This window comes from Podarcis pityusensis (genome assembly GCF_964106645.2).
Source record: "Podarcis pityusensis genome assembly, chromosome: 5".
Taxonomy (NCBI): Eukaryota; Metazoa; Chordata; class Lepidosauria; order Squamata; family Lacertidae; genus Podarcis; species Podarcis pityusensis.
In genome coordinates, this window is record NC_138032.1 from 91,987,013 (window position 1) to 91,998,799 (window position 11,787).

Here is an 11,787-nt window from a genome sequence, read left to right on the forward strand (position 1 = left end):
TTTGTGTTTACAGTCTTTATTAGCTAATCAACATCAACATGCAAAAATAAATGCTAAATACAAACTTCTACCATATGGTTTTTTCCAACTACAATGGTTTTATTTGGAGAGTGATAAGGATGTGATTTGCAGCTGTTAAAACTGAACTAATCTCTTGTGTAATGAATACCCTAAAATTACATAATTAATCCTGCAAGGCATCTTCAAAATTTGCCCAACACTTAAGGTTACCAGCTGATCTTTATGTGAGTACATTCTCAAAGTAAGAAATAAGGCAGTAGCACTAATGGTTTGATATTGAATCCTATGCACATAGTAACTAATAAATGAAGAATTTTAACACTATGGTCAACTGGAAGAAGGACAGACATACAAGCAGTGCATTGTGCCTGTAATGTTTTCAGTTACTTCGTATTTATGCAGTCTTCCCAAGATGGTCAATGTCTGGAGGGTTTTTGGAAGAGAATAAACCCTTGCAGTACTTTTCAAAGAACTCCTAACTGATCCAGTTAAATCAGCCTTGTGTTAGTGTTGTCGTCAAGCATCTACTATGGCCCATGGGATCATTTCAAAGGCAGAATGGAAGAGGATTTCAAACAAAAGGGTCTTAGCCAATTGCTAACACAGAAAAAGGAAGCACACAGACCTACATCACACTTTTGACATTGCAAATCTATTTCCAGTTTATGTGTCTCATGCTGACAACCACATTTGAAGGGGAGATGCACGTGTGTGCGTGCACACACCTGAGGCCACAAGGTCGACACACATTCAGAGGCCGTGACTGGCCCCAGTTCCCTGGTGCATGTATCACAGTTTTGCATATTTGGCCCCTTCAAATAATAAGTTCTTCCATACATGGGCACATATTGGTGATGTTGAAAACAGGTCTGGAAGTGTGAAATGGCCCTTTGAGGTTCACTGTAACTTTTTTCTCATGTGAAACTGTCCATTTTTTTAGCTGAGTTTTTGCTGGATGATTATTTGAGAAAAGTCCAATTACTGTAACAAAATCCAAACATTCAATATTTGTTCCCTCCAAGTACAACCTTTTAGTCACACTTCCTCAGTTTCTAAGAGTGTATATTGTTGTTCATTGATCTTTGGTCGCAATAAAAAATGCCACCAACCAATCTGATTCCCACCCCAGCTCTCTTAGCCACACTCAAGATCTTTCTCTACAAGTCATGCCAAAATATATTATGTCAAATTCCAGCGGCACTTCATTGTATGTACGAGGGAATTACATAATGTAGACCTTCTCAGCTTGTGAGAAGTTGAAGACTTCTTTGGTTCTTGGGCAAACTACTTTATCATCTTGACGAACAGAAAGCAAAGACTGAAACAAAAAGAAGAGGGATTAATTATGATAGTCCCAGAGTGAAATAAAGTGTTTATCCATTCTTCAGTTTCTGTTATCTTAACTGCAAAGTTTTAAGAGCTGGCAACAGCTATACACAATCCAAGACTCCACACTGCTATATACACACACTAGCCAATGTCTGTTCAGCCTTTTCGTAATCCTATTTTGACTGATTTTTTTATTATTATATACAATATTTATATATCGCCTAATAAAGTTTATTTGGGTGGTTTAAAGGTTTAAATCAAGTAAGAGACATGCTAACACAGAATAAAACTAGGAAATGCATCAAACCCATGTAAAAATTTGCAACAAGTTAACATTAGCATAAGAATCTAAAAAGCAATAAAATATAAATATTAAAAAGCCTGGGAATATTTTGAAAAGGTTTCACAATGTAGGCACCAGGCAAGTTTCTCCACGGAGGGCGCCCTGCAACTGTAAAGGTCCTGAGTTTCCAGGTGTTGAGTTTCCTTTGATGGGAATCCAGGGAAGGGCATTGAAAGATGATTTTAAGTTCTGGAATAGGTGCAGGTAGGAAAAGGTGATCTTTCTGGTAACTGTCAACCAAAGCCAATCAGAGCTTAAAACGGTTCATAACAACCCTTTGAACTGGACCTGAAAATGGACTATAAAGCTAGTGAAGTTGGTGAAGCACTGGTGTATGAGCATTATCAATCTGTCTCAGTTGCTTGCTGCTCTATTTTGGAGCAAATGAAGATGCAAGACAAACTGAAGTTTCTGAGCCATCTTCAAAAGGGTCCCCATGTACAATGCATTCCAGCAATCCAAACAGGAGGTTAACAGGTATCAAAAGTTGTAGCAAAGCTATCTTTGTCCGCCTCAGATTAAGCTAATAAAAGGTATTCTGAGCTACGGAGTCTACTTATGCCTCTAGTGACAATGAAAGAGTAGACCAAAACTGCATGTGAGCCCTTAAGGCAGGCATGGCCAAACTTGGCCCTCCAGTTGTTTTGGGACTACAACTCCCATCATCCCTAGCTAACAGGACCAGTGGTCGGGGATGATGGGAACTGTAGTCCCAAAACAGCTGGAGGGCCAAGTTTGGCCATGCCTGCCTTAAGGGGAATGTAACCACCTGTAGTCCATATGAGCACCACTCAGCCAGGCACACAAACCACCTTATCACAGCATTCAGTGCTGGCTAGATTGAGTCTGAGGTCTCAGGGCCCATTACTGTGCTCAAAACCAAAAAGACAACTAGATGCAGGAGAAAACCCAGAGAGAATAAATTCTCAAAGTGCCAAAATGTTTTATTATGCTCAACATATTCAAGAATTAAGAAGTTATTTCATCGGGAGCGTCTTGCACTTCTTACCATTAACCCACAAAGATAATTTTCTGAAGCTTTGTCCTCTGCTGAAATCAACTAAAGGCCTAAGCAAATTATTGAAGGCTTTTGTGGAATTCAGCAAAGCAGAAAGCTGTACAAGTTACAAGTTGGAAGGTTCAGTAAGTTCCTACATTGGCTCCCAGTATGTTTCCGAGCACAATTCAAAGTGTTGGTGTTGACCTTTAAAGCCCTAAAGGGCCTCAGCCCAGTATACCTGAAGGAGCATCTCCACACCCATCGTTCAGCCTGGACACTGAGGTCCAGCTCCGAGGGCCTTCTGGCAGTTCCCTCACTGCGACAAGTGAGGTTACAGGGAACCAGGCAGAGGGCCTTCTCGGTAGTGGCACCCACCGCGTGGAACGCCCTCCCATCAGATGTCAAAGAGATAAACAACTACCTGACATTTAGAAGACATCTGAAGGCAGCCCTGTTCAGGAAAGTTTTTAATGTGTGATATTTTAATGTATTTTTAATCTTTGTTGGAAGCTGCCCAGAGAGGCTGGGGAAACCCAGCCAGATGAGTGGGGTACAAATAAATTATTATTATTTCCAAACAAATTTAACGCCATTACCTGTTTTAGGAAGCCACATACAGTATATCACAATAGTTTGAAACATCTATGGAAAAACACTTACATTGTATCCATACACATATCCATTTGGAAGCATCATGGGAGGATTATTTTCATTCATCACATCTCCTGAAATCTTGCAGACTAGTCGGGAGTTGGCACAATGTGCCATTGGCAGAGGCTGAGCCAGCTTATTTAGGGATTTGCTACAAACAGGGCAGTCAGGGTTTTTGGAACTGCCATCCTCTTTATAACATTGTCTATTTAAAAGTGAGTTAAAGGATAATAGATAAATTACATATTTGAATAACAAACACTGAACAGAGAACTCATCTGTTACAGAAGACGGCTTTTAGGCTTATATGAAGAAAGTGGATCTGCAGGTGCAGATGTTGATTTCAAGTTTTATTTTTGTATACTTCTGAGCCTCCTAAACCTGTTAAATTTTCAGCTCACTAAAACAGCGGCCAAGACACCCGATGGCTCAGGCTTGCTCATCTTTTTTTACCAAGGACGTAAAAATGAATGAGTCCTTTCTGAATTCTTATATTACAAAAAAATTAAATAAAATCCCAATTTATATCAAGATTAAGAGCCTGTGTGTCGTGCGATCTGCATTTTGGAGAACACAAACAATGAAAGATGGCTGCTCTGTTGTTTTTTTTAAAAATATTCAAGGCATAAACGTATGTCTTAAATTTGGACATAAATTGGCCAAACGCAGCTCAAGAAACAGGTAGTCTACAAAAAACTGAATTTTTAAGGACCAAGTTTCAGCACCCCAATGTGATGCACTGAAGGATACGGTGTTTTTATAGCTGAAAGCCCGGCCTGGAGTGTTATAGTAAAGACAGAGTTGTTCCCCAGCTGATGCAGCCTGTAGTTATCATATCTAAACTGCTGGATTAGCATCCTCCACCGGGCAGGGTCCAGAAGATCCTGTGGGGGGAACACAGAGACACAAAAATGCAAAAGGCAGACTGTGATATTTCAATAGTTTCTGAGTATTGGGAATGTAATTATGTACTGCAACCAGTTGAACCTGGAATTTTTTTGTGCATCTCAGTTTTAATACTTTCAAATAGACCAGCGGGGAATCACAACCGTTCCCAGCTGTCAATATCGAGAAGCAGATTAGCAGAACGTTTTGCCAATAGCAACAAGCGGGTTAAATGCATGTTTGAAATCCTCAATATTTAATAATGGGCATCAATTTAGAGTCAGTAAGCGTTAGCGCATCAGTACACTGCGAAAAAAGAAAAAAATCCTCTGCCCATCTTTTTAGCTTCATTAAATTGACACATACCTTGTAAGGAGAGATATGAGTATCTGAAGGGAAGGCCAACATTCCCATCACCTGTCGTACCTCGTCCAGTTGATTTCCTTCAGCCTGGCTGAAATGCTTCCTTGCATGTCTGAAATTCAGAACGCAAAATTACTCTGCTTGCATCCTCAGCATCTCAAGATTTGCTTTATGTTCTTTTTAAAAAGTACCAACCCTTACCTGCAAAGAGAAACATTTTTTGAAGCAAATCTTACAACCCCAGGAAGTTTTCTCACTTATCTATGAAAGTACTACATGTCTGAGCCACAAAGTTTATTCCAGAAGAGAATCCAATGAGCCGTGATCATCCATCAAAACACAATTTTTGTTGCAAGTCCTGGGGAGTGTCTGATTCAAATATAGTGCTAAACATTGTCAAGAGACTGAGGGGTGTGTGCACCCCTCATCTACAATGTCACCACCATAGCAAGAATGGTGTGGAAACACTTTTGATTTTCATGTAGCAGTGTTAGGGCTGATGAGGACCAACATGCTGTCAAGTCCGTTGTTGCAGAACAGCAAGAATTGCTGTTGTGGCAACAACCAGGTGCCAGAAGAAGAGTTCCGGCATTCAGAACATCAGCTGGTCCATTCAATGCAATCATCTCACAACCTCTGCTTTTGATTCTGTGTGACCAATACAGCTAGTATGTCGTCAATCTCCTTCCTTGCAGCACCCCTTGTCCTGGGATAAGACGGTGCTGAGTAAGAAAAACAAAAATTTGCTGAATACAGGTAACTCACAACATAGGCGCATTTAACTTGCACACATTCAACTTTATTGTCATTTTAAAAAAAATTAAAAGAGGGCAGAAAGAGGGTGGGTGTCTGGGAAGACAGACTTTGGCAATCCCAACTGCAATTGAACAAAAAGTGATTTGGTTTTTACACACTATCCCTGGAACATGCAAGTTGAGAGTTGCCTGTATTTTAAGGCATTAGTTTAGAGACACAACATGTCAGTTTGACAAAGCAGTAATGGTGCTGTACAACAGCTCTAAAATGGTCTAAAGAAAAAAACACAAAAAATCTAAGAATACTGAGTTAGACTAATACAGAGTGAGTCGTTTATCTAACTCCAAAAAGCAGGACTCCCTCAATACAAGGCCTGATAGGTGTTTAGCTAAGGTTATCTGAGCAAATTCATTCTACCTGCTGGCTTGCAGCTAGAAAAGTCACATATTCTAATGGCTCCTTCTAATAGTCTACTGTATTGTGCCTATTCGATGACTCATCGTGCAAACTGAACTCTACACATTCATATCAAAGTTCCAAGGGTTATATCGCACAACGCCAACAAATGGCAAAGAGGGAACAGTGATGATAGAGACTGGATCAATTCTCAATGGTTCCCACAGTTTACTTTTATTGTATTTAAATCAATCTGCAACTTGAGATACAATTGAGAAGGGAAAAATATTGATCCTCATCAGTTTGAGTAACTTGGGATAGTTAATCACTAGCCCAATGGTGTTCAAGTGTAGTATCTGACACCTTCTTTGACATCATGTTCTATGATGGAACTTATTTCTACCTCATCGCCGTTACATTATCCTACCATCTACAACACTACTAACACCAACACTGTCCCTAGCAGAAAAATAGGATGGCAAGTCTTAACGTATCATGCAGCAAAGGCCTTTCTAGCTGTCTAATATTTCCAGTTTAGGTTTGGAAAAGTTTAGCTTCTTGGACCATGGTCTCTGCTTCCTTAAGGAAGGATTTCTGGAAAGAAATGCGTTGCACTTCAAAGTGGTTGGCAAGAATATGTTTGCTAAGAGTCTCACAAACCTGATCAGGAGTGCTTTAAACTAAATCCTATGGGGAAAGAGGACAATAGTTGGTCGACGGGAACACTTGGTATTGGGGATAATAGCTTCAATGACGCACTCCAGAAACCTGCTAAAGGGCAGGAAACTACAAGGAGGAAGCAGCTGGAGGGAATGACTTGTATCTATATTAACACATAGGGTATAGGAACCAAGGAAAACAATTTGGAGCAAATATAGTCTAATAGGCATCACTGAGACCTAGTGGGATGAGACTCATGACTGGAATGTAGAAATTGAGGATTATAACCAGTACAAAATTCTGCACATCCTATTTCCATACCTGACAGCATCCAGTCTCTTGTTCTGTCGAATAAGTTCAATGAACTCCTGAATCCTTAGGCTGAACTCCAGACAGCTCTAAGATTAAAGAAAAGACAGGGTCTTAGATGTGGCCACATTTAACCCGTGATCTTAGACATACTTACTTTACATTATGTTACACTGAAATCAATAGGAGTTTTGAGTTAATATATTTAGGATTAAGGTGTATGCAGTTCTATTTGTTGGTGTTTATGTCAATAATGATGTGCCACTAGATTACAATATAATATAATATAATATAATATAATATAATATAATATAATATAATATAATAATATAGGTTTGAGTTGCATAAAAACAAATCTATTTGCACCTCAGAATTGAATGCTATTAAAAATCCTGTTACTATGACTAAGGTCTGATTTCTAGCCAGTGTTACCTATCTGCATTTTAAATTTGAATTTTGTGCCGTAACTGAAAATACTTTCTGAGAAGCAACAATCAGAAATAGGAGGATCTGCATCTTTCAATGACACCTCTTTGAACAGGAATAAGTTATTATTCCACACTACTTAATAAAATTTAAAGAAAATCTAAAGGCATTTGTTCATCGGCGGGGGGGGGGGGGGATTAGATGGACTGAGGTCATCCGCAGGTTAAATGCTTACAGTACTTGGTGATAACAGATCAAATTACTTCGTACTGAAGTTCTCTTAACATTTGTTCATTGCAATGTGAAGGGCTTGTATTAAAACTAACCTTCACTTAAAACTGATTCTAATGTTCTCTTTTTATATACAATCATTAATTAATTGCACTGCAATATTATCCATGTGCCTAAAGTTTTTTTAAAATATCAGTAAGTGTGTGTGGAGGGGTGCTGTTTTTGAAGTTTCTTTCAGTTTAAAACTGCAGTCTGCTTACATCAAGGCAGAGTTAAAATACCCTTCCCCAACCTAACGCCCTCCAGATGTTCTGGACTACAACCTGTACCAGCCCCATCTGCTGACTATGCTGTATGGAGCTGATAGGAGTTGCATTACAAAACATCTGAAGGGCACCAAGTTGCAGAAGGAAGAGTTAAGGAACACACTGCAACGTGTGTAAAAAGGTAAAGGGACCCCTGACCATTGGGTCCAGTCGTGGACGACTCTGGGGTTGCGGCACTCATCTCGCTTTATTGGCCGAGGGAGTCGGCGTACAGCTTCTGGGTCATGTGGCCAGTATGACTAAGCCGCTTCTGGCGAACCAGAGCAGTGCACGGAAACCCGGTTACCTTCCCACTGGAGTGGTACCTATTTATCTACTTGCACTTTGACGTGCTTTCGAACTGCTAGGTTGGCAGGAGCAGGGACCGAGCAACGGGAGCTCACCCCATCGCGGGGATTCAAACCACCGACCTTCTGATCGGCAAGTCCTAGGTTCTGTGGTTTAACCCACAGCGCCACCCGTGTCCCATTTTAGCAACGTGTGTATTTATGCATAAATGCTACAACTTGCACTGCACCAGACATTATCACATGTCTGTACTGCTATGGCAGGTCCCCTCCTTCAACCACTGTGGCAAGTTACAGCTTCAGGATCACATATCCTGCAATTTTATACTTGGGGAGTGGGCTGCACTATAGTTAACTGCATACTGCACTATAAAGAATCCCCTGCCCCATGAATTTAAAGGACACTACACATTCATATTCTGCTCTCTTCTGCTCATCTTTTTCAATAAAACATTACGTAATGATTGTATGCCACTGAAATCCTATACTGCCAAAGTCGACAGGACCTGGGGCAGTAAGGTTTCTGCATGCAACTAGACTGTACCGAGAATTTGCAAAACAAAGAGCTGGTGTGGCAAAGCAAATGTTGGCACTTACCATGGTAAGTTCCTTCTCTGGAGAGAGAAAGGGGATCCCATGTGGGTTGTCACTGCCCACGTCTCCACTGGCAGGAAGTCACACTTTTGAGAGGGCACGCCTGGTGGGCGGGGAAACCCCCTCACCAGTTCAATTCGTGCTTAAGCAAGTAACTGTATAGCCAAAAATTAAACAACTTAACAGGACAGGAAGGAAAAGGAACACAACTTGTTAGGAGAAAGGTACTCAGCTGCCCCACAGTGGGATATACCACTCTGTTCCTGAGGCCCAGTCCCAAGAAAAAGAAGAGGAGGAGGAGTTTGGATTTGATATCCCGCTTTATCACTACCCGAAGCAGTCTCAAAGTGGCTAACATTCTCCTTTCCCTTCCTTCCCCACAACAAACACTCTGTGAGGTGAGTGAGGCTGAGAGCCTTCAGAGAAGTGTGACTAGCCCAAGGGCACCCAGCAGCTGCATGTGGAGGAGCAGGGAATCGAACCTGGTTCACCAGATTACGAGTCCACTGCTCTTGTAACCCCCGGTCGACCCTCAGCTCTTTGTGTCCAATGGCCTCCCCCCACAGTGGTCACTTGGGAAGACTGGATCCCCTTTCTCCCTACAGAGAAGGAACTTAACACGGTAAGTACCAACATTTACTTTTCTTTTAGTAGGGGGGATCCTGTGTGGGCTGTATCTCAGCAATTACCAGACTGGGTAACTGTGGGTAATGGTGTTCACCACCTACTGAAGCACTCATTTCCCAAAGGAGGCCTTGGCTGAGTTGTAAATGTTTAGCTAGTAATGCCTCATGAAGGTGGGACATGAGAACCAGATGGCTGCCCTGTATATGTCACCCAGAGGGGCTTGGGTCCGAAATACCGCTGAGGCGGTTGCGCTCCTGGTGGAAATGGGCTGTGATACCCGAAGGAGCCCGTCCCCCCTCTGGGAACCCATCACAGCTCCTGGTGATGCAGGCCTTTATCCATCATGCTAATATCGCTGGGGAGGCCTTGTGTCCCTTGGATCTGGACTGGAAGGAAACAAAGATGAATTCTGATAGGTGGAATTCCACTGTGCACCTGAACTAAATCCTGATGGGCCTTCACACATCTAGAGAGTATCATTCCTTCTCCCTAGCGGACCTGGGCTTTGAGCAGAAGGAAGGGAGGACCACCTCTTGAGCCTTGTGGAGGTTGGAGTTAACCTTTGGGATGAAGGTCTAATCACAGCGTGGCAGACTCCTTCGGAATAATACATAACTCCTTGTGGACAGAAAGGGCTGCAATCTACAATACCTGCCGGGCTGAGGTGATAGCCGCTAGGAAGAGAGCCTTGCATCTCAGGAACTTCAGAGGTACCATCTGCAGGTGCTCAAAGGGGTGGGGGAGACCAGTGAGCACCTTCAGTACCATATGGAGGTCCTAGGTGGGGAACCTGTGCACTTTAGTAGTAGTAGGAGCAGTAGTATACCACCCTTCACCCAAAGATCCCAGGGCAGTATTAGCAGCACTGCCAAGAAGCATTTGACCAAGGAGAAGGAACTCAGAGGGGCTCCTGCTGACCTAAACACTGAGCCCAAGGCTGCTACTTGTCTGCCAAAGGTGTTGAGGCAGAGCCCTTGGTCCAGGCTACGATGTCCATTGTCTGCCCTGCCCGGGATCCCAACGACTCTTCTGATGAGTCCACAGAGAGCTCCATCCTCCTAAGCAGCTCTCCTCCTTGGCAAAAAGCCCTTCCGTCGCTTTTCACCCCTTTCTGAAACTTTCTCCCCACCATGGAAGGTCCAGAAGCCTCCAAGGGCTGTAGGCCTGAAAGGCCAAAGAAAAGGGATACCTGAAGGAAGAAGAGGAGAGATCGATGGTGCTAGGAGTGAGTGAAAAAGAGGCAGGCAGAAGAGGAGCGGGAGTAGAAAGATGATCCAGGAACAAAGCAAACAAAAGATCAAAGGAAAATGCCTTTCAAAATGGTGTTCCCACCTTCTCTCTTTTGCAGTGCTTGGAGCTCCTGGCAAGAGCAACCTTCAGTGGAGCTAGCAGGAAGCTGAATTGACTGGGGGGGGGTGCCCTGCCCACCAGGTGTACCCCCTCAAAAATTTGACTTTCTGCCAGTGGAGAGGTGGGCGGTGACAACCCACACAGGATCCTTTTCCTCCTCTACAGAGAAAGAACTTATCATGGCAAGTACCAATGTTTGCTTTACACCACACCAGCATGTGGTGGGGCAGAGCCGCCCTGCTAACTTGGCATTGCTACTTTTTACCTAGATGGTGCTGGGACGGAGTGGAGGCTGTGTGTGAACACCAGCAGCCTCACTAGTAAAACTGCCTCGCCACATTCCCATCCAGGTAAACAACAGGGATGCCGGTACTGGGATCTTGGCTCTGCAGCACCACACACACCACTTCTGGCTAAGACACAGCCATGGATCAAGAGGTACCTGGTTTCAATCATCGTCTCTGCCAAGAACTCCTTAGGTGGCCTTAGGGAGCTGAAGTAGACAGTGGCTTGCCTATCTGCAATGTGTAGATAATGTTGACTTACCTTAGAGGAATGCTGTAAAAACAAGGATTACCTATGTTAAGTGCACTCAACACTTTTTAAAGCACTATAATTATTTTAAAGCAAGGAAATGTAACTGCATGTGGTTATGCTGCCCAGAAACAAACTTCTACCAAAGACACCTTTCCCCAATATGAAATTACATCTGTTCGTACCCAATTCAATTTTCCTACTATAAAACTTGAGCTTTGCTTATAGAAAACTTCTCAGTAGAATACAAAATTGTAGCTATGTAAGCCCTGCACTTCTCCATATACTTGCCCAAGTTATTTTTACACACAAGATTTATAAAACTTGTTTTGTTAGGTAAAGTTAATTTAGTAAGTATACTTTAATCAACTGGAAACAAATTTTGCCCATGATACAGCTTCACCACATGGGACAACTTCTAAGAATCAAGCTAGATTACATTAAATGCATTTTTAACCAATACATTTCCTGGTGGTAGTGATTATTGTTTATCCATTCACCTCTGCTCATTCAGGCATAATTTTTTTGCAACCTATAAAGGTTACATTAAATTAAAGCATCATCCAGTTTGCATACCTTCATCTTCCTGAGCCTAGATTTGTTATCATGACACCAAGCTAAGCAAGTCATCGTTTCTTGTCTTTCCAAGGATTCTTCTACTTCTTTGGCAGTCAGGAACATCTCAATATTTACCAGATC

General features: G+C 42.3%; 1 protein-coding gene and 2 long non-coding RNA genes across 6 annotated transcripts in view; 1 reads left to right on the plus strand and 2 right to left on the minus strand.

Moving 5' to 3' along the window:
• LOC308477279 overlaps nucleotides 1-11,787 on the minus strand; it is a 186,284-nt gene that overhangs the window by 61,516 nt on the left and 112,981 nt on the right. The gene's annotated exons all lie outside the window — the stretch shown is intronic.
• The window catches only part of MAEA (macrophage erythroblast attacher, E3 ubiquitin ligase), a 27,854-nt gene continuing 16,067 nt past the window's right edge, over nucleotides 1-11,787 (minus strand). For 2 of the 3 annotated variants that reach the window (XM_081005650.1, XM_081005652.1), the window contains exons 4-10: nucleotides 11,665-11,787; nucleotides 11,101-11,112; nucleotides 6,726-6,802; nucleotides 4,596-4,704; nucleotides 4,095-4,228; nucleotides 3,354-3,549; nucleotides 1-1,339 (exon numbers count right to left, since the gene is read on the minus strand). In XM_081005650.1, coding sequence (XP_080861776.1) covers nucleotides 1,244-1,339; nucleotides 3,354-3,549; nucleotides 4,095-4,228; nucleotides 4,596-4,704; nucleotides 6,726-6,802; nucleotides 11,101-11,112; nucleotides 11,665-11,787 — 747 coding nt within the window. In that variant the 3' untranslated portion in view covers nucleotides 1-1,243. The remainder of the gene's footprint in view (nucleotides 1,340-3,353; nucleotides 3,550-4,094; nucleotides 4,229-4,595; nucleotides 4,705-6,725; nucleotides 6,803-11,100; nucleotides 11,113-11,664) is intronic. The other variant, XM_081005651.1, reaches the window with a different exon arrangement.
• Nucleotides 3,560-4,201, plus strand: LOC308477327. The gene is made up of 2 exons (XR_013986491.1): nucleotides 3,560-4,028; nucleotides 4,061-4,201. It is a non-coding gene; the product is annotated as an uncharacterized lncRNA (long non-coding RNA).